Below are 23,756 nucleotides of genomic sequence, written 5' to 3' on the forward strand. Positions count from 1 at the left end.
TGGGGAAATCCTCTTCATTCAGTTCCTTTGATACAGATGTAGCAAAAATCCACTTTAAATTCAACAACTCCGACTGCCCCCATCCTCTGGAGTACTCACATCCCGGCCATGGATTCCAAATAATTCCACAAGATCCGTATCGACACAATAAATTCCATGTTATTTTGAAACACTCACATTTATTCTGACTTGTTTGTCTGTGTGAACGGTCAGATAGAGATCATAGCCACCTTGAAGTGTCTTGTCTCACACAGTACTCCAATGGATAGAGTCATGCAATACCCCAGGCAAATCCCCCAGGCAGGATCTCCCATTCTTTGTGCTCTGCTCTCCTTCAGGTTCTTATAGAGATTTAGAGATCGCCGGCGGACCATAGTTATCCTCAAACTGTGCTTTCCATCACCCACTCCGAGCTCTCAAATGCGGGTTTCTCATCCTCACTACTGTCATACTGCAGCAGCATGCCGTTCACCGACAGACTGCGTTTAGTCCAGATATTACTGATCCTGCGTGGATAGTTACCGCGGGACTGCGCTCCGCCCACGTGGCCCATGTCAAACGAATGGCTCCTTTTGGGCTTCCCTTCCTGGGGCAGTCCAAGCAGTCGACCCAGCATGGTGGTAGACTCAGCTCTCCCCAGAAGAGGCTCTTTATCAGATGAAGCTTTAGCCACTGCCATCGCTGTAGAAGCCGTAGAGGGTCCAGACGTACTTTGGCTGTCCCTTGGTACCCCTCGCAGCTCCAGAGAGGTAAAAGCCCCTAAAAGATTGTCCAGATTGGGCCGTGCTTTCGCCCCGTGCCTCCTGAACTTGCTACTGGGCAGGGTGCTGCACTCGCTCCCCTGCATGCTGTAGCGGTCAGCCGGGCCTCTCACGCCGTGGCCGTCCAGAGAGTTTGATGAAGAGGAGGATGAGGATAGGCTACTTTGAAGAGATCCGCACTTGAACTCCACCATCTCCTCCCGCATCACTACCACCGTGGACTTCACCTGCGGGGGGGCGCCGTTAAATCGGTTCAAGCCCCCGTTGGTCTGTGAATACGTGTTGCTCATGACAGGAAGTTTGTTAGTTTGGATGCCGCTGGTCACTTTGTAGCGAACCATGAGGATAATGATGAAAACGAGAAGGGTGGCGACAATAATGCCCCCGATGACCAGAATCATAGTACCCCCCATGAAGCCGCTGTGCAGAGACTGGCACTGGGGGTAGTCGTCACGGGTGATAAACTGGACGCAGCCCACGATGTTGGTGGCAGTCAGGGTGGTGGCAGTATCCTCCCAGATGGCCAGGACGCACAAGTCGTACTGCATCCCCGGGACAAGGTTAGTCACAGAGAAGGCCCGGTTACTCATGGGAATCATCCTAAAAGAGAAACAAAAGAGGAAACATTAGTGGAGCATTGGTAGTTTAGCCTGATTCCTCAGCTGGTTTCACTTTGTGGAAATTGTCTGACCTTGCAGCAGTAGAATTCGTACGCTCAATGGTAAGTGGGTACTTTTTTTATTTAACCAATCAGTGCTATTTGGTCGTGACGTATGTAATGCACCGCTAATGTGGCTAACCGGTATATTAAGCTTTTCCTTAATCCCGTAGGAAGGAAGGACAATAACATCTTTCCCCTTGATAAAATTCACCAAACATTCTCTTTGTTCTGGCTTTAAATCCTTGATCTCAACACAGAATATATGGCTCTTCGCTGATTGGCTGGTGCCCAAACTCACACTTCTGGGGTCTTTGTGAACCATCTAATGTATTCCGATTCCTGACCTAGTTGCTGGAGAGAAATGAAAGTGAGCGGAGGCACTAGGTGGCGCCAGCCTGGCTATTGGCAGTTGGCATAGATAAGAAAAGATAACAAAGGTTGGTGAAAGTTATTCTGAAATGTACATTTGTAGAAGTATGTATCAGTTGGTAGAGGTTTTGTTCACTGACCCAAATGTTGGTGGTTCAAATCCCACTCTCAACATAAACATCATTGGTAAAGCGGTCGAGCCACTGACCCACAGCTCCCAGAGATGAATACTGCCATTGTGTCCTTGCGTAAGACACTTAACCCACCTCGCCCCCACTATCTGTGTACACTGGTGTATGAATGTGTGTGTGAATGGCTGAGTGATTCCTTGATGTAAAGCATTCTGAAAGCCTTGAAGGTGGAAACGCGCTATATAAAAATGTGACAATTTACCATTAGAAATAATAAAGGACATTTCGTGAAAGTGACATTTATTTCATTTCTCTCATTCCTATCCGTTAGCTTTTCATTCTATTTTATATTCTTTCATACTTTTACATTAATTATGATAGGCTAGATTATGCAAGATTAGCACAGAGACGGCCCTGTGATCTTTTCAAATCAAATCTATTAACACTTTATTGCCATTTTGCCCTACAAAGTATACGACCGCACAGACAGGATGAAATTTGTTTCTCCATTAAATTAGAAGCATGAAATCAAGTATAAAGCAAAGGGCCATCATGTGTGGGAGAGTTATTTTAATTAACATGCACAATTAAAGGAGCGGCACCATTTTTTTATGTAATAAAGTCTCTTTAGCTCCAGTGCTGATATACTGTAGAAGCAAAATTGTCTTCTCTATTCTGTCTGCATCTAATGAAAGAGAATTTTTGATCGGTGAACCAGGAAGGGCTTTGTTAGCATGCTAGTTGTTGTTAGCATAGGCAAAACTCCTGAAAGCAGGGAAAACTGTTTATAAACTCTTTGCAGTGAATAATTTGGATAGCCTGATTCATCAGCCGGTTTCACTTCGTGGAAACCGTCTGACCTCGCAGCATTAGGAGTCATATTTGGTCGTGACATATGTAATGCAAGTCCTGTAGGAAGAAGGGCAATAACGTCTTTCCCCTTGATAAAATTCAACAAACATTCCCTTTGTTCCAGCTTTAAATCCTCGTTCTTGGAAATCGTTGCCAACACAGAATGTCCGTCTTCATCTAAATCCACCTCGACCGCTTTGTTTACTGTTGTGTTGTACCACAAAAGGGACCCAGACAGGCACTTGAGTTTGACTTCATGGCTTCACAGCTCTTCACTGATTGGCCGGTGCGCTGTCTACAACAATGGTGCTTTCAAACCATCTAGATTTGCTGGAGACCCTGGCTATAATTTGCATGCTAGAAATACAAAGGTGAGGAATAACTTTGAACCATGGTTAAAAATGAAAAATAAACTGTTTCAAACATTTTAACGAAAAAGAAAGAGCACAGAATCACCTTATCTTAGTTAGAACTTGTTTTAAGACTATTAAAATCAAGTAAGTTCTCAACAGTTGCTTGCTTAGCTTGTGGGAACAGATTCATCGGTCCTAGTGTATGGCTACGTTTGAGCAGGGGAGCAGCCAGGATTTAGTCAACCATATTGCAATAGGCGATGTATAAATAGATCATCCCTTCTTTTGCTGGCCGGTCTTTCTTCCCAGCACAAGCATCCATAGCTTTGATCCCTCCCAAGCATCTCCTTGCTGAGCCCAGACTCCATTGGGGCTGCAGTTCATTATTCATCCTTAATTGCCTTTTTCCATAAGCAGTGAGAAGGCGCTCTGCCTCACACTTTTGGGGGTCTCACACCATCTCTGCCATCCCTCCACACGACGTGATTGATTTTTAATTATGCCTCAGCCGGAGCATGGACAGTGCCCTGGGACCTTATGTAGGCCAACAAAAGGCATGTGATAGGTGTGCATGTGTGAGTCCGCAGACTTATCAATATTCAGTTTAGAAAAGCACGTAGTGTCCCTGTGCACAATACTCACCGTTCCCACTGTCTCTCGCGTACCAAGAACAACAGAGCATTCAGGAATATCTGAAATCCCCCAAAACCAAAATGTCCGTGCAACGTGATCTAGTGTTGTTACAAAAATTACATTTCAAACTCTGTTTGAATACAAAGGGAAAGGTTGGTTACAATTTTTGATGCCCCAATGATAATAATAAACTTTTTACACAACTGAGTGTAATTTCAGCACAAAATAATAGTAATTTCAGCAATATTACCATGAGATCTTAGACTATTTGAACATCAAGATTATACTAAAGCGGTTCAGGGAGTGCCCAATTTTGTCCAATAGGGTGACAGTAGCTCAGTTGGTAGTGTGTTTGTCCACTGATCTGAAGATTGGTGGTTCGAATGTTGTGCCTTTGGGCAAGTGGCACTGGTGTATGAATGTGTGTGAATGATTCCTTGATGTAAAATGCTTTGAGTAGCTTGAAGGTGTAAAAGTGCTACATAAAATTACCATTTACTCTTTGTTTGTATCAATACTTGTCTTGATTAAATGTGTCTATTTGTGGTCTGAAGATCACAGCCATCAGTGCTGACACAATGAATGCACACTTTTTACAAATTTGTTCACAGAGCGGCCCAGAATCAGCCAGGAACGTAGCAGAAATAAAGCTATTCTATATGCTTGCGTATGCAGTATTCAGGTTGCCAAACACACATTTACAAGACTGCTGAATGGATTGTGGCTCCTTAGAGGAAATAATATATCGGCGTTTCACATTTGTGGAAAACTTGCCGAAAGTCAGCGAGCAAAACAATCTCATAGAAACTGTTATTAAATCGGCAGTGATGTCATGCTGCAATCACAGAATCCAACAAAAGTAATATTAGTCTTCATCACAGTGTACAGTCCTAATCTGATTTGCCCGGATAATAGCCAGCATATTGCCTTTCCATACCCCATTTTTTTATTTAATTAAAGAGCGTTTGATGAAATGCAAACTGCTGCAGGGAAATTGTGCCAGCATTTAATTTGTTTTTGACTGGGATGCTGCTATCGTCTCTGGGGTTTTAATATGTCTAATTTTAACATTCTAGAAGTCCCGACTGAAGAAATATACAACCACTTTTCATTTCTTGTTAAAAAGGGGCCAATTCTTGATACTTGTTTAAACTGTGCTTTGATTTAAATCTGAAAATATTGGCAACACTGAAGTAGTGCAGATTTCAGTAATATCATCCAAATCTTTGACCATTTATTATTATTTTTTTTAACCTTATATTGGTAAAATTTAAGATCATTTCCTGTTTCATTTGACATAATTAATATCTTTTTTTCTCTTCGCAACATCTTCAGTTGTGCTTTGAACATCTATAGATTACATTAAATCGAGATCAAAATGTTTTTCCTTTTTTGATTAGTTTGCGGCATGGGTTTCATTTGGGCTTTCTGTTCCCTCTCAACTCAAGATTCATCTGTTGGTTTAAAATGTCCTGTCTGATAGAAATATTTGGGCAAAACTGAAGAAACAAAAAGACAAAAGAACGAAAATAATGCCTCTACATGCAGTATATCATGTACCAAAATGAGCAGATGACCATGAAATCTCATTATAACTCTGACGCCTGTATCACAACGTACCTGTAAATGAGAACTTCATCTTCTGAACAGTTGTATTGAAGCTGGTACATTTTCACTTTTGGCGTAGTTTTCGTGACAGTCCACCGGATCAAAGCAGATACCGCAGTAACATCAGACACAGTTACCGCCTTCTCTGGTAGTGGTTTGGGCTCCCCTTTGCTGACCTTGGTGGAGCTTGTTATATCGGAGAGACCGGATTTAGCTTGTGTTGTGCGATTGGTTCCATTACTCCTATGGGGGATCTGGATGATTGACAGCTCGATCGAGGCTGTAGACTCCCCAGCGGCGTTAGCGGCTATGCATGTAAAAGTCCCATAATCCTTTGCGGTTGTGATTGTAATGTCCAAGGTGCCGTTTTCGTAGACGGTTGCTCGGGAAGAGTTGCTGATCAAACGGTCGTCAGGGGCAACCCAGTGCACGGTCGGCATGGGGTCTCCTACAGCTTTGCACCGAAGGCTAGCGGTCTGTCCTTCAAGTACTAGCAAGCGGTGGGTGTGTTGAGTGATGAGAGGAGCTTCGCAAACAAATTCTTCCTCACGGACCGACCAAAAGTAGCGTCCCTTGAGACTGGGAGGAGAAGCACAGGTCTCCATGTCGTCCTCGCGGTCCAATCTGCGAAGCCATAACACCTCACAGTTACAGTGCAAAGGGTTCCCTCCAAAACTTAGAGAAAGCGGAGGTGCAAAAGGAGTGCTCGTAACTATTCCACTTTGAGATCTGGCAAATATAGGGTCGGGCGGGAGTTTTTGAAGCCGATTGGAGGTGAGGTCCAATCTGGCAAGTTTCTCTAAATCTGTAAATGTCCCTTCTGCGATAAAGGATATAAGGTTATGGTCCAAACTCATCTGATGAAGGTTGACCATCTGGCGTATGGCTTCCCAAGGCACGGTGCGCAAGTTATTATACGACAAGTCCAGATCTTCTAGAGTTAGTAACAAATCTTCGAAGGCTGCATTGTTGATACGGTTAAGTTGATTGTTGTTGAGAATGAGGTGCTGGAGGTTTACGAGCCCTCTGAGATCGTCCGGCCCCAGTTCTGTCAACCGATTACTATCCAGATGTAGTGACCTCAAAGTCTCCAGGTCAATGAATGAGAAAGGCTGGATGGCGCTGATTGTGTTGCGAGATAGGGTCAGATCCACCAAACCCGTCATGTTGGCAAAGTCCTGAGTGGTGATTTTGAGAATGAAGTTCCCGCCTAGTCGGAGTTCTACAGTGTGCCTGTCGATGTCCGGTGGGACGAAGAGCAGCCCTTTGGATGGGCACAGTGTTCCCAGAGACTCGGACAGGTTCTGGCAGACGCAGTATTTGGGACATGCATGGACCATGGTGAGAGCGCTTCCCAGGAGCAGGAGGCTGAAGACCACTTTGTCCATGGTAGTTCACAGAAAGGGGACCTAAGCAAACAGAAAAAAAAAAAAAAAAAAGTTTATTATGACATATTTTCTTAATTAGCAACACAATTTATCATTCACAAGAGGTTTCTTCACCACCTTTAATGAACATGAATGAGTACGATGTTGAATATTACGGTATCAGGACTATGGTTAAAGGGACAGTACAGAATTTTGGACATAGGACCTCATTTCCTCACATGACCTGCCACTAAAACAGTCTTACCCACTCCACAAAGCACCGGAGGCTAACCTATTACAACAGCAGACTGTCGATGTAAATGTCTTACAAGCTTTCTATCAGTAAGTACAACTCGCTGCTACTGCTCAGACATAAATCTTTAATATGCAAGGTTGGTTTTACTTCTAAAATTATTCTATCAACACAGACATTTACACTGACAGTGTGGTCTAATAATAGTTTTGCGTCAGGTGCTGTGTGGAGCGGGTAAGACTGTTTTTAGTGTCAGGCTAACTATGGCCATTGATATGCACTAGCCTAGCACCAGCGACCTCTGCAAATACAAGGACTGGATGGAATATTTCTCCAACACTAACTAGGAAATGAGGTCCTATGTCCAAAATTCAGGACTGTCCCTTTAAAGGGGTAAAAGGACCTCAAGTCACTCACAAGTCAAGTGTATTTTACCTTGTATAAAAATATCCAAACATCATGCAAATCATGTAATACCAAGGTAAATTATTTACCTCTGAAAAGAATATCCATAAGCATAGATTTTGTATTTAATTCAGTCCTTTACGGTATATTGTTGCTTATCACTGCAGTTTTTAAGTTTGTTTTCAATTATCTATCTTTTGTCTTTTTGTTTGCATGTAACTATTCACCGGCTGTGTATTACAACACTGGATTTCCCCACTATTTTTCAACTGAGTGTGACTGTGGATACTCTCCATCAATGTCAGTTTCAATCGGCTGTTGATGCCCATTGAGATTCCCTATTATAGCTCTGATTAACATAGATTTGCAATGGTAAGAAGGTGTGAGAAATTATCTGAGCCTTGTTTGAAGGCCGGGATTAAACAGTGCTACGGAGCTATTTTCGATGACACACATACTTGTAAGCTGTCATCACGAAAAAGTGTTAAGCAGTCCATGCACAAGACTTATAGTGTAGGACATAGAGAGACAGCAGCAGTGTAAAGTAGTTCATCAGTATGCCGGACCACCTTCCCATTTGAATGTAAACAAGCAGAGCATCAAAGAGCCCTGTTTCTGCTGACTCTCAGACACAGCTCTTCCTTTTCATAACAATGTTTATGTCTCCACTCTTTCTGCAATCTACTTCCTCCAGTGTGTCACCCGTGTTTGGGCAGCAGATAATACAGTGGAAAAATATTGGCCGAGCGGCAGGTTTCGGCCTTGGCAGACGCACTGAAAGCAGCATGGCCCCCGTCCTTACAGCATTCGCGCCAGTCCGGTCCAGAAACACATTTGAACAGCTGTGGTTTTGGAGGTGAGCTGACCCCGCATAGTCAAGTCATCACTATTTTTCTTCCCAATTAATCTATGTCATGAAAAAAAAAGTAAAGCCACAGATAATATCATGAGATAACTATGATAGCAGTTTTAGATTTAAAATAAAGGGTTCAGATATATTGTGCATCCACTGGTTTAATCAGGGCTAAAAGGTGGTAAAACAAGATGCATAATGTTACTGGCTTTGTGGTCTATTATCTTCACACTGCCTGTCTTTATAACAACACTCTATGTCCACATGTTTTGAACAATTGACCTCTTTTCCTCCGATGTGTCACCAGTGGATAATGCAGTGTAAAAATATTGGCCGAGCGGCAGGTGTTGGCCTTGGCAGGTGCAGGCCTTGGCAGGTGGTGGCCTTGGCAGGTGCACGGAAACAGCGTGCTCCTGTGAACATTGGAACAGCCCGCGCACACATGGTCACATCCACGCCCAGCTTCATCCAACAAGATTTTAATTCTCCCAGACATTTGTATCATTAATTACTAATACTCTGCAAAGCTAAAAATCAATTTTAATCTCTTTTACAGCGCCAATGCTTATTAAAAAGTCCAGCATCCTGATAAAAGGTATGCATCTGAGGCGTAATGTGAATGTTAAACAACCGGTGAATATTGATTTGTGATTGTTTGTATATTGTATGTAAGGATTTCTGAACAGCATAAGTGTGTTCACATATGTGTTCAATGTTATGTGCAGATAATAATGAATAAATTATTATCTGCACATAACAGATAGGCGAAGCTACAGGTCAGATCTGTGGAAAGGCAAGCCCACTCGAGCAAGAGTGCAAGTATTTTCCAGTGATAACACCTCTAATTAAATAACACTTTAAGTTTAATGCAGGGGTCACCAAACTTTTTTTTTTCTCTGGGGGCCACATTATGGCTTCTGATTGTGATTCGGGGTTGGGTCGGCCGTATAACAGAATTGTATGACCCTGATGACGCAGATTATATTCTTTGAAAACCTCCACACTTTCTTTACATATCAGACAAACTGCACGCTCCTTACACTGAACAAAAAAAGAATAGCTTGTCCACTGTTCTTTGAAAACTTCGCATTCTCTGTCAACTTTTTGTACTTTCACACGAGTCATTTTGCTGTCCTTAACTGCACTACAGAACTCTGCACGTGCGTTGACTGTCACTGTTTGATCCCGAGTTTGTCAGGTGACAAAAATTCAGTGGCAAATGTAAATATGTCATATGATTATTTAAATATTCATATAAATACTTCATATAAATATAATTTTTAATTGAAAAAAAAAAAAACAAAATACAAGATGCAGACATGTTATTATTTGCCAAATAGTAATAAAAAAAAAAAGAAAAAAAAAAGACCATGACAACTTTTGAGGATTGCCTCATAGGACCAGTTCAAGAGTTGCTGGGAGGCCAGTCAAAGGGGCGTGGAGGGCCCGAGTCCATCCGTGAGCCTTAGTTTGGTGACCCCTGCTTTAAATGTAAGTATCTGCATACAGACACCAAGACAAGTGAGTGACACCAACAGGCTCAGCTACAAGTCCGATGTGTGGAGAAGCAAGCCTGCTCACAGAAAGAGTGCAAGTATTTTCCACTGAGAGCAACTGTAATTAACTAAGACATGAAGTTGAATGTATTCTGCGGAATATTACAGACCAGCAACACCACCTAATCAAAAGTATGGCATATTAAAACAACCTTTCTTAACAATGTCCTATTTTGTACCTTTGTAATATGACTACAAAACATAAGAGGCAGTAATATTTAGTGGAAAGAGCCTGAGCTGTTGTCTGCACATTTTACAAAGTACTGCTAAATTGGACATGAGTAGTACCCGGTGTTGGTGCCAAATAAAACAGGGGGTCCTTGTATGATATGTGTGCTGCGAGCTCCAGCAGACACTCAAAGCTCACAGTGTTAACATCGCTGTAATTTACACCCTGCAGTTGAAAAGACGCACAGGCCACCAGTCAATTCTCAACTCTTAACAACATCCATGACTTGACAGCTTCTGCACAACACCAGTGACGAAGAGCCCCATCACCGCCGCAACATCTTTGGATCCTAAATTTAATTGCGAGCATATGCTGCTTTAAAGTCTGACATGTAAATCCAAATGGCTAATTGTTTTGTTTTACATCTGGACGTTTCCCCGGTACAGCTTGTTCCTGTGAAGCCAAAATCAATCAACGCACAGGAAAGAAAGTGTGCTCTGGTGAAACAAATAATTGCAGGGTTGATGCATACAGCGATGACCCTGTCAGCACAGCGGAGCTAATCCTTGTCCTGCCGCATGGTGAGAGCTGTCAGCGCACACATACTCTCTCCTATGGATTCATTATAACTCAAGCGCAGGAAACAGCTCCCACCCTATGCACTGTGAGTCCAAATTTGCTGGCTGTCTTGCTTTTGATCTTCCACTCCAAAGCAAAAAGAACAACTGTGGACTGAAGAGATGTTTGAAATGGATATGTGTTATCTGAAAGTCATGGCTAAGTTCTCCTTCTTATTTTACAGAGAATTCTTGTAACAGGACTCGGGAGTGGCCCTGTCAGGGAGAGGTGAGAGTTTATACTGTCACTGAGATGCGCAGAGGATGTTTGATTCATGCTGGCTATACACTATATGGCATTGTTATTGGAAAATGTCCCTATATTGCACAAAACTAAACTAGTTTTGATGCAGTAATATAAGGTTTTCATACTGAGAGAAATGTAGAAGAATTTCAGGCTACGTTTATATGATGACGGTCTGAACAGAAGACGCAAAAGTGGCGTCGCGTCTTCACATTTTTTTCTGCGTTTAGAAGTATGTGTGCATACGGTGACGCAAAAGTGTGTGGAATTCGATTGGGTATGCATTCAGTGTTACACCCTCGATGTAAAGTCGAAGTTCTTCACTTAATGCAACAAGAGCATCTTACGGAAATTTTCATGTCACACATTTTCATCAGCTACTCCTTCCACAAAGTTGTCCTACCATCGTCTGGTTCACCTGCGTCCAACTGGTGAACCCAAAATTTGACAGAGGTGATTGCACATCCTTCTCTGTTCACTAATAGTATCTCTGCATATTCTGTACATTTGTTGGGAGCCTCCTGTAAGTTTAGACACATGGAAATGATCTGACATGTTTGTTTCTGTATGTGACGTAAACATGTATGCGGCATGAGCAGATCTGACCAGAGTTTTGTGTCTTGGGCAGTGTAGACAGAAACCCTACGGTGGAGCATATTCAACTTTTCCACTTTGGAGGGTGGTTTCAGATTTTTGTGTTTATAAGTCCCAAAAACGCTGTCACCATCTAAACGAAAGGCACTTTGGATAAAATATTTTGTTGTTTTTACAAGCGTTCTCGTGTAAACAGGCCCTCAGTGGCTATAAATGTCAAAACAAAAATATTACATTATTATGTGATGCCATATTGTACTACAAGGGTTCCACTGTGTTTTTAAACTCCATGCACCTTCACTAGAATCATTTGGATGAATTTAGCCTTGAAATTGCCCATCTCTATTGAACTAAAGGTAGAAAGTAGCTATTAATTTGAAAACTACCACTTCATGACACTTCATAATAGAGCATTTGGAGCTCTGGAGATGAGTAATAATTCTGGGTTACTCAAACATGTGTGAATGAAATGTTTTGGATGAGGTAACAACATTAAAACATGGCTCACAGGACCTTCAGTTTGAATTGTAGTGGTAGTTATTTTGTAGTACATTTTAATCATCCTTGAGAATGTTTTGGAGTACTTTGAACATCAACATCAATAAAACACAAATATATTATGTAAATAATTGACAATAGAGTACTCAGATATATTTGCTTATACTTCCCAAGTTAGGCTGCACTCAGAATATGAAACAAAACAAGCCTGTATTTGAGACAAAGAAAAGTTGGGAGTTACTGCCTTAGAGGCTCAGAATAAAGTCATTAATCTTTGGTTTTTGCTAATTATTGTTTTGACTGACAAACTTGTGAAAAATTGTCAAACAACACTGCGTCTTTGTTTGATGATTTACTCTTGTGTGCAAACGTCACATTACTCACTCTTGTAAAATAAACCATAGATCAATATGTCAGTGTCCATTTCCTGACAATCATCTATTTATGGAACTGATTTCCTGTCCGTGGGGTGAGAGGAGACGTCTGATTGGCCGACGATACTCATTGATTTATTGGCTTTGGAGAGTCCATTTGATATGTTTTTGTACAGCCGTGCTCATTAAAAAAGTACTATCAAAGTTTACCAGACAGTATTATGCAAACCCACCACTTTCAAGTCATGTAGCAAGTACTTTGAATTCACTGTCAATAAAACTTGCTTGATACAATTTTATTCATTTTGTGAGTTCTTGTCATGCTATTTCTGAAGAAAGCTATGCAATATTACTCATGTTTCTTGAAACCAAGTAGTATAAGTAAAGTAGTAGTAATAATAGTACTGTAGCTGTGACAATTAGCAGTTCCTATTGGAGTAGAAATATTTAGTGAAGTCATTAAAAAGTTACTTGTACTGCAACATTATGAGAAAAAGTATAGGGCCTGTATTACTGTTATTTCCTCATCACAGAAGTTGTGTTTTATTACATTTGCACATGTTTAACACACAAACTCTGTACATTTGGAGTTCGTCTCTCAAACAGAAATTCATTCCCACCTTGTGATGTCATGTGATAATACAGGAAGTGCTCCACTGTGTAAACTCCACAGTCATTCACTAAAAACACTTGGATCATTTCAGCCCTGGAATTGCCAATCTCTACTGAACTAAAGGTAAAAGGAGCTGTTAATATGAAATCACTTCATCACTTCATGACATCACAAATTGGAGCAGAGCACATGAGTTTTAGAGATGTAGATAGCAGAGGTGGGGCCAAGTCTTTGTTTTGCAAATCTCAAGTAAGTCTCAAGTCTTTGACCTCAAGTCCAAGTCAAGTCCCAAGTCAAATAGAGGCAAGTCCAAGTCGAGTCTCGAGTCATTGGCCCATAAATCCAAGTCAAGTCCAAGTCATCTGCTTTGAGCTTCAAGTCATTTTTAAACCTAACTTAGATTTTTGCAATTTCTGTGCATTTTAAGATAAATTGTACTTAAGAAAATCATGGTGTAATTATGTGAGTATTTATAGAGTACATAAATGTTGTAGAAATTAATATAGTTAATTTTTCTTTTTTAAACTTCTTGACAAGATCTTAGAGTGAATCATTACAGTCAGAATAGAAAGAATTCAGATTTAAAAGTGCTTCTCAAGTCACAGGCCTGAAGTCCGAGTCCAGTCCCAAGTCATTGACCTTCAAGCCCAAGTCTTAGTTCATTTTATCAAGTCAAGTCTCAAGTCCTAAAAATAGTGACTCAAGTCTGACTCGAGTCCAAGTCACAACTTGCAAGTCCCCACCTCTGATACAGACTAATAATGCAGGATTCCTCAAACATGTGTGAATGAAACAAAACACAACTCCAGGTCTGTTTTTCATGAGGTAACAACATTAGAACATGAATTTCAATATAAGACCTTTAACATGGATCCCTGTGCTCCTTTACTAAGTCATCTTGTTCAGGGTCTCTCACATCTGATAGAAAACACAGATCTTGTTAATGAGCCTGTGTTTTACGCAGACACACACTCCTCCATCTTGGCCGTGCACAGCCTCTCCTGTGTGACAGACACATACAGTAGTTTGTTTGTTGTTCGGAGTTAACCTTCAGATAAACATGAGTGCACAGCTGTTGGACCATCTGCTTTAAATATACTCAGGGTGCTGTTAGTCCTTTGGGACAATTGGATGGTGTTCAATATATTTTAGGCTTGCAATTTTAGTAGACGGAGTTAAGGTGAATGTAAAGACACAATATTTAAATGGTCTGTTTAACAATCTGTTGAACAAGGAATATAGGAATACACTGTCTCCATAGAGATTCATATAGCTGAGATATATTTGTATTACTATTTCTATATTTTATTTTTACTTGTACATATAGATTTATATAACCATCCCTTATTTTTTGACTTTATTCTTGCCAGATTCACCTCTAAGCTGTTTCTTATACATTATAACATGCACTGTATATGAACCAGATATTACATGTTCTTAATAAAGATTGAATTGAATTGAATTATTATTACCATTTATATTTTTGCTCTTTGTTTTTATAACATTTTGTGATGTGTGAGCCACCGTGTCCAAATATTTTCCCTTGTGGATCGATAAATTTGATCAATTTGTCTAAGATTGCAGATTGCTTTTAGATTGTTTCATGCTATTTAGTGGAACATTCTAGTGACATACACCTGATGATTACACTACATTTTTACCACTGCTTTACTTAAGAATTCTGTTGCATTAGTTGGAATGCTCTACACTATTGCATTAAACTTATCAATATATCTGTATTGGCAATGTGTGCAGATGGCAGGTGCTCCAAAAGAAGTTCCACAGTCCATATTAAGTTTGTAGGTCCAAAAAGGAGTGCTGATTATGATAAAAGTCTCTGTTGTGAATCTTTACGATTAAGGATGTAACAATATCCAATTCTCTTGATACGATATTTTCATGCTATACACGGTACGATATTTATTGTAATATTTTATGTAGCCTAACACAATTGTGAATATGCTACTTTTCTCTCATCATAATCCAAATAATTAAGATTCAAAAGTGCTTAATAACAGTTACAGCCTAAAGCCTAAAACTGCACATAGGCTTAGGGAGTGTGCAATTATGAATACAATACAAGATTGCAGGGGCTTGTTTGTATAGAGAGACTTAAAGGTCGTGTCGGTGCATCACTCGTGGTCATACTTGGTCTCGTATCTATTTCTGTTCTATGGTGAATGTTTTGTGGGGTGTTTCGTTGTTGTGTTGTCCTTTTTTTTGATTAAAAGATTATCTTATCTTATTCTTATTTCAACATGTAGATTGGACTGAAACAGCGCAAAGGATCATGGTCTATGTAGTTCCCTCAGTTTTTTAGCTATTGCTGCACCATAACTCTTAATTGAACCAAATAAACTTTTAACTCGATATATTGTGATGGTCCACAATATTACTGTGAGACTTCTGACGATACGATATCACAATATTTCGGTTATTGTTACATCCCTATTTACGATACATACCCATGTCTTAATCCAGACCTGATCAGTTTGTTTTGTAGTTTTTAAACTTAGACTTAGACAAACTTTATTGATCCTCAAGAGAAATTATTTGGACACAGTAGCTCACTCTCAAATATAAATGGTAATAATACATCCAAATATGTAGCAAAAATAGCAAGAGAAAACATGTGGAGTTGCAGTATCTCACATTTAGAATTACGTCCCACACGCTGTCACTCCAGTCTTTAGTATTACAAACCTTTATGCAACTCATGTCTGAATCATGTACTATATCGATCTGTATTAGCCTGAGGTTTATAGCTTTGAAGGTGAGAATTGGTTTTAGAATTGTTGATCCAAAATATTTGCAAGACAAATTACAAAAGCTGAGGAGAGACGGCTTGTGAAATGAAAGCGGTGCACCGTGTGAGAAACTTGGCACTTTTCTGGATCATATCCAAAACTTAATCTTTGTGTTCAATCAAATATTACTCCCCCACACAGCAGCAAACAGCCTGTGTCAGCTGGATAAGGGCAGGCTGTGAAGAGGCTCACTGCTCCAGAACAGTACAAACGCCTACTGACAATTATACCTCTATGTTACTGATATGTTTAAAGGAACCATGTTGTTTCCTCAATAAAACATACCTGGAGCTGTGTTTTGTTTCTTTCACACATTTAACACAAATTCAGCATATTTAGGCAGAGTTCTTGTGTCAGACTGAAAACACTTTGTTCCACCATGTGTTGTCATGTTAATACTCCACTGTTTTGCTCTATACCCCTTCACTAGAATCGCTTAGGTCAGTGGTGTCAAACTCAAATTTACAGAGGCCAAAATTAAAAGATGGGACTAAGTTGTATATATATGTAATATTTATTGAAAAATTTGAACATCTGAATGTTTTCTCTTCTTTCGAGATATCTCATGTTAAATCTTTTCTTATTAAAATAAATGTTTAATAATAGTTTTGTTTAAACACAGAATCCAGGACAAGCTTAATATAAAATAACAATTTTTTTTACTAAATATTGTTTCTATAACCTGTAGCCCAGGAGTGTCCAACCTTTTTCCTCCTGTGAGCTACTTTTTGTAAAATGAAGATGTGAGAGAGCTACTCATTTTAGTGGTCGCCAGAAATTTTGTAAATGTAAGAGCCATGGTAATCTGAAGATGAGGTACAGTTAGGTGTCTATAAAACATAATCTTTTATCCAGTTGTCAGTGCGCAAAATTAGGCATCAAAAGTATATATTTACAAAGAAAATAGGCATTTAATCAATCAAATTTGAGTTATTCAGTGCTCTATATATATAATGCAGAAATCCCTGGGTGAGCTACTTGGAAGAGGGTGGAGAGCTACTTGTAGCTCCCGAGCTACAGGTTGGAGACCCCTGCTGTAGCCTGTATATCTATAGCTGGCAGGGCAGCTCTAATACATATTTGATATAATCTCGTGGGCTAAATATAATTATATTGCGAGCCAAATTTGTTCCCCGGGCCTGAGTTTGACATGTCTGATTCAGATCATTTCAGCCCTGGAACTGCCAGTCTCTACTGAACTAAAGCTAAAAGGTTGCTGTTAACATGAAAACTACACAGAGTATTTTGAGCTTTGGAGATGTAGACAGACTAGTGTTACTCAGACAAGTGTGAATGAAACATTATATGACTCCGGGTATGTTGTTGACAGGTAACAACATTATAAAATGGCTAAAAGTTTCATGTAAGTTGGATTTTTTTTTTTTTTGAAAGATACAAGTTACATTTATTATGATTTAATATGTTGAGTGTCCTACAAGTAATGTACAAGATGATTTGGCATTATGAGGCTGAACACAGGGTTCATTTGTGTGATATCCTCATGAACTTGGTTATGTGTATGTAATATAATCAGCCTGGACCTGAGGGGGAGTACAACCAAGAGTATCCCATGAAATGCACTTACTTGACAGATCAAAGAGATGTTAAATGAGCCTGAAAACCTATGTCTGCTAAAATCGTGTGCATGAATACATTTGCCTCAGGCCATCCAACTGTGATTTACTCAAGTTTGTGCTGCATCTCTGTGTATGTCAGCCTACCCGAGAAGATTGTCACGAAACCAAAAGATACACACTTCTAAATATGTACAGTTTAAGTTTGTTTAATGAGGGACAGTATGATGTAACGCTTAATATTTAGGGCAATCATTTACTTGTTAGAAGTTGTATTTAGAGTGATTCATGTTTTATAAGTTATCTTTATTATATTGTATTTCTCTAAAAATGTTTGTCCCCACCTCTCATACATGCCCACTGCTCTTTAAAGCAGGGATGGGCAAACTACGGCCCGGGGGCCATATGCGGCCCTTTAAACCTTTTAATCCGGCCCGCCGAACTTGAATAAATAAGAATAATAAACCTTGTTAATGTTTTATTTTTCCTGCATTTCCGGCGTTTCCCAGTAGATGGCGCACTATATATACATTGAGGTGCGGCGGCTTCTGTTGGCCGCAATGCTTTATGGGAAAATACTGACAGGAGTCATTTTCAGGCGGCGTATTCGGACCATGAATGAGGTAGAAGTGTTAAAGACATAAGAATGCACTAATTCAATGTAAATGTATGTAGAAATTAAATGTGTGATATGCACTATGTCATGTATAGCAACATGACGTACGGAGTAAATACTCTGCGCTTACTCTTTGACGGAGTTTCATGAGTCACATGTTACCTCCTGCTATGTAGTTAGATCAGAGCTGTAAACACCTGTGATATTTGCTAATAAAAGGGCGGTACGAGTCAGTACCAAGCCCATCATATTCCAAAATGGCCGCCCATTCAAATTAAAGTGCTGACCTTAATGGCGCATTATCCCAGATTAGCCCAGCATGGTACTTCCGGCGGCTGTGGGCCGACCGAGCATGCGCAGTAGTGCTCTTTTCTCCCAGGGGCACACGCGAATGCACGCGACCACACGCACGGAGCGCGGGCTCGTGTATCACGTGATCGTTTTGACCAATCAGAGCGAGAGGAGCTAGAGCGGAGCAGAGCTAACGAATATAAAGCGCTTTTTTAAGACAACTGAAGGATTTTGAGCTAGAAAAAGTTTATGATCTAAAAATAGGTAAAAATCGCCAACAAATCCGATATTTTTGAAAGCTGTAGGTCCCTGTCAGACGAACACGAGCAGTTTGTGATTACATTGCCTCTATGAGAAAAATCTTGTCTCGGCCCATGGGATTTTTTCTGCTGAAGTTCCAGTGAGTGACACTATGTCAACTGGAGGCAGTTACAAGCAGCAATACTGTATCCAGTTATTTAGTGCCCGGTGACCTTATGCAGCCATTCAAATTGACCCACAGAACTTGATCAAATTATAATAAATAAACCGTACTGCTGTTTTATCTTTCTTGCATTTCCGGCGTCTCCCGGTAGATAGCGCACTATATATACATTGATGTGCGGCGGCTTCTGTTGGCCGCAATGCTTTATGGGAAAGTATTGACAGGAGTCATTTCGGGCGGTGTATTCGGACCATGAATGAGGTAAAAGTGTTCAAGACATAAGGCTGCACTGTTTCCGCTTTAAACCTGTGTTAAACAAAGTCATAAAATTCATACTCACTGTATAAGAAAGTCCTGAAGGTTTGGTTGAACTGCGCGTTATCATCATTATGTGACGTCTACGCGCTCTGTCTAAGTTTTCGGGACATATGTTTGTCTTTGGTGTGCAGTGGGGCAGACCTCATTTCACTTTTCATGAGTTCTGCAACTTACATGTCTAAAAGTTGCAGCGCGTAGTGCAGAATACGTCCTACATGAGAGTAAATACGAGTGCAATGGAGCCGGGCTCTGAACACGTCATGTCCCGTCTTCTGTCCGGCCCTTCAGTCAAATTTTAGAACCCTATGTGGCCCCCGAGCGAAAAAGTTTGCCCACCCCTGCTTTAAAGGGACAGTCCAGAATTTTGGACATAGGACCGCATTTCCTAGTGAGCCAGAGTGTTGCAGATGTGTGAAGCCACTTTATTAAATATTCCATCTAGTCCTTGTATTTGCAGAGGTCGCTGGTGCTAGGCTAGTGCATGTCAATGGCCATAGTTAGCCTGTCACTAAAAACCATCTTACCCACTCCATAAAACACCCGAAGCGAAACTATTATTACACCAGACTGTCCATATGAAAGTCTGTGTTGAAGGAATAATGTTTTAAATAAAATTAACCTTGCATCGCATGAATCGTCACATGTTGAAGGACTATTTTCTCATATATCAGTCCGCCACTGCCAAGCTTTCTATCAGGAAGTACAACTCGGTGCTGCTGATCACACATAAATCCTTCAAATGCAACGTTGGTTTTACTTGTAAAATTAGTCTCTTATCAACACAGACATTTACATCCACAGTCTGGTGTAATAATAGATTTGTTTCGGGTGTTTTGTGGAGTGGGTAAGACTGTGTTTAGTGGCAGGATAACTATGGCCATTGACATGCACTAGCCTAGCACCAGCGACCTCTGCAAATACAAGGAATGGATGGAATATTTAAAAAAAAGTGTCTCCGCACGTCTCCAACACTCTGGGTCACTAGGAAATGAGGCCCTATGTCCAAAATTCTTCTTCTTTCTCAGATATCTTTTCTTAATACATCAACACACCATAGTATAATACAGCGTTGTGCAGCCATTTTAGCAAAAAAGACACACAACTTGTTACTGTGAACTTATCCATATTTGGGATCATTAGTATGGTCCGGCAGTGCAGTCAAAAATATGAAAATAATGATCAACGGGTGTCATAGATTGTATATCAGACAGAAGCAGATAAAATACTTTCGTTAAGCAGACTCTTTAAAATAGGCTATATGCATTTCTTCTTCTTTTTTTTCTTCTTAGCTTTATGACAGATCGAAATGAATTCGGAAACATGGAACAATTAGTGCTTTGTTGAGTGTTCCTTGAGACGTTTGCATTCACCCGATGAGTTAGCTGCTCCGTTAACACACAGAGGCAATGGGAAAGGTCAAATGCATTAAGGCCTGCTGAGCATCTCCATTCTGTTCTACCTAAAGCTAATTACATGCATCCCTCCACAGTCGGCACGCACTGATTAATCGCAACGTCCTTTTCACAACACTATCTGTGCCATTTGATGTGAGTCTATAATGAATGCCAGCGTGAAGGGGAGGTCCACGCCACCCAAACAGGAGGAAATTAATTGATGCCACTTCAGGTCAGCTCAAAAAATGTTTATTTTCGAACAACTGGTGAGCTAATTAAATTTTATAAGACTAGAGCCATATTTATCTATTCATTTGGGTCATGCGGCGTGTTTACGAGAGTTTCGGAGCAATAGAAGTGTGTACTATTTTGAAGGTTGGATCAGAGACTGTATAAAGAGGTGGAATAAAGGAGTGTGATGTCAGCTGTAGCAACAGCGTTCGGCTCCAGTCAGATGAAGCTCACGAGGTTGGCAGTTACAGGGGCGAATTTGGAGCTGAGTAAAAACACCAGAATCATGTAGAGTGGGTTAATACGAACATTTTAAGACCAAAATATAGAGTCTGGCAGAAGCAGTCACAGAGAGAGAGGGGTGATGATTTTTTTCAGTACAAAGTGAACAAAAATCAGAGTTGATGAAGCCTTAAGCAAACCCATGGTCTTGTGTCGTAATATTCGAGATCGGTTTTGGTCTCTGGACTGGCCTCAAGACTGCTTTTTTACCGTCTTGGTCTCGTCTCAGACTCAAGCACATTTGGACTTGGTCTTGTCTCGGTTTTGGTGGCTGTCGGACTCGGTCTTGTCTCGGACTCGAGGTCTGACACGTGACAAGTGAGTTCACACTTCATTACGGCCGGTGAATGTTCAGAGGCTAAATATCACTGCACAACCAGTAAGATAATGTAACTGTACATGTTATGAACTTAGTTTAGATTAGTTTATTTATTTAATGAGACAGGGACAGTGCACAATCTATATTAACCTTAACAGGAGAGATGCTTTGTACCAGGTTGAAGCGCCAGTGTTCATTTCCACCTGTCGTCCCTGGGCAGGTTGATGTTATTGTTCATAAAATCAAACATACGAAGAGAATGTTTTTACAATGTCCGAAGCATCATATCAATTCTGTATCCTCATTCACACCCAGTTCTCTCAGCATCTTAAAAACATCATCCTTATCAAAATCATCATTCAGTTCATTCACTCCAGAAACATCACACACTCTTCAGACACTCATCAGTCCACATCATGGGCACAGGTTTGGTTTGAGAGGAGCCACTGTTTCTCCAGGCGTGAGAATGTGTCATAGTTTGTACATGTGATCAGCTCAGTTGGTGACATGTTCCACTGATGGACAGACGCGCATGAAAAAAACAACAACACTTGATTCACTATGAAGTTGTTTTCGGTGAAGTGCCAGTGGGAGTTCTCTTAAAGTAGGGGTTCTCAGACTGTGGGTGAGGGTCCAAAAAAGGGGTGCAGAGTGTTAGTGCAGTACAGTTTGCGTGGCTTATTTTAGGCCTAAATTAACAGTAATCAGATAAAATGGAGATAGATTTATAAAAAGATTGATATAAATGTGCCAAAATGACTCTGAAATACAAAGATGGTCTTTTTGGTCATGAAGGGCCGTGGTCTCTGTCTTGTCTCGGTCTCGACCTTTAAACGTCTTGGTCTTGTCTCGGTCTCGACTCTCAGAGGTCTTGGTCTCGTCCTGGTCTTGGGACCCTGTAGTCTCGGACAGCTCTTGGTCTCGATTAGTGCGGTCTTGACTACAACACTACCATAGTCACAGTCATGGTTCTTATTTGGAATGTAGTGGCTGGATATAAAATGGCTTATTGAATGTTTTATCAGATTCAAAGAACAAGATACCTCTAAAATGAAAATCCCATCTTTTGGGTCATGTTTGGGTTAGTGTCTCAGTTGTCAAATTCCTTTCTGAAATAAACTAGTTCTATGTTTAATTTCAACAACAATTCAACAAATTTTATGCATTTTATTTATTTATTTTTACAAAACACATATTAATACAGTCAATAGAGCGCTAAACAAATAATGCAGGGAAGATAAAGAAGTGAATCATGTAGAGAAAAGTCAAACATTAAAAGCTATGGGTCTTGAGATTTTGAGTCTTTTAACCTAAGACTAAAAATACCATGCTGTAGCTTCTATAATATTAACCGCAGTCCATTTAGTAAGAGCACAAGATCTGATTTGTACTACCCTGCTTAATAGAATCCTAACAGTACATATTTAATGACGAATTTGATGTCATGAATACTCTAATACCAGCAGGTGAGAACAGACCTTATTATGACAATGCATCACCGTGTAGTAACAGGCCATGATTCACTCTTAACAGCATTGTGCCAGTGGCAAAATAGGTGCCAATGAACTGAATGAATAATTAAACAGAAAATATCAGATAAGCATTTTACTGGACATGGATTTGAAATTGGTTTTATCTGAGTACTTAATGAAATCAAAGTGAGTACTTGGTCAAATGCTCGAGCACAAAATGGCTGACAGAAGTTAAAAAGAATATATCAGACCGGCTCTTTACTGAACATGGATTTTAATTTGGTTTGATCAGACTTTTTAGAGCTATAATGACATTTTTCAAAGATCTGTGCACAATGAAAAGCGCTTGAGTCTGTGCTTTAAAGGGTCTGTAATGATTTTTTCCCCCACTTATTTAAGCAGTACAAATGTAAGTCCACTGTGCACTGTCTGCGTGTGATCATAAAGCCTTACTGAAGTTGGTCAGCATGCTAGTTAATTTCACTATTGTGACAAAAATCCGCTCTGACCGCTGAAAAGTTGTGAAAAAACTCATCAAGCTGAATAATCATGATGCTCTGAACGCATTCGGTAAATGAAAAATAACTTTGGACGATTGCAAAGCGTTTGAAATGAACCAGATCTGTTTTTAAGTTTTGAAGCGAGCAAAAATCAGGTACAGCGCCTTTAGCATAACAAAATGTCTGACAGAAGTTACCAAACAGATGTGAGCACGCAGGAGAAACCCAGTGTTTTTGTGTGAGCCAGTTTGATGGAACAAACTACTGTGAAATGTCTGACACTGAGCAATGTGCAACAGCTGCCGATTCCTGCAGTGTCTGGAGCATTCAAACTCAGCTGAGGTGAATCTACAACATAAACAAGTGTGCAAGCAGACACCAGGAAAGACAGAAGCTAAAGGCTTAATACTGCAGACTGTATTAAAACTGTATTAGCCCATAAGCCAGTTTGTAAGAACGGTGGTCTGTCTACAGGCACTGCAGCTCTATTTGGAGAATTTATTTTTATTATTTATCTTGTGATATAGATAAGAAACAAATTATGTAAGTAAATGGCAAAGTCTGGTAGAAATGGTGGTTACAAGATATTTTCCAAAAGCAAGCTCTAAATAAAATAA

General features: G+C 40.2%; 1 protein-coding gene across 2 annotated transcripts; it reads right to left on the reverse strand.

Annotated features, from left to right (window-relative positions):
* Positions 1-382: 382 nt before the first annotated feature.
* Positions 383-6,762, reverse strand: LOC110155654 (leucine-rich repeat and fibronectin type-III domain-containing protein 2). 2 transcript variants are annotated; one of them, XM_055158502.1, is made up of 3 exons: positions 5,381-6,756; positions 863-1,361; positions 383-808 (listed from the first exon to the last, which is right to left on the reverse strand). In XM_055158502.1, exons 1-3 carry the CDS (start codon positions 6,754-6,756, stop codon positions 383-385), a joined length of 2,301 nt encoding a protein of 766 aa, XP_055014477.1. The 2 variants fall into 2 exon arrangements, with proteins under 2 accessions (XP_055014477.1, XP_020775461.1); XM_020919802.2 differs by having other exon boundaries at positions 383-1,361; positions 5,381-6,762.
* Between the last annotated feature and the right edge of the window lie 16,994 nt (positions 6,763-23,756).

The sequence above is a fragment of the Boleophthalmus pectinirostris genome, unplaced genomic scaffold, assembly GCF_026225935.1.
Source record: "Boleophthalmus pectinirostris isolate CB_2022bp ecotype Guang Dong unplaced genomic scaffold, ASM2622593v1 HiC_scaffold_10, whole genome shotgun sequence".
In the NCBI taxonomy this organism is placed as follows: Eukaryota; Metazoa; Chordata; class Actinopteri; order Gobiiformes; family Gobiidae; genus Boleophthalmus; species Boleophthalmus pectinirostris.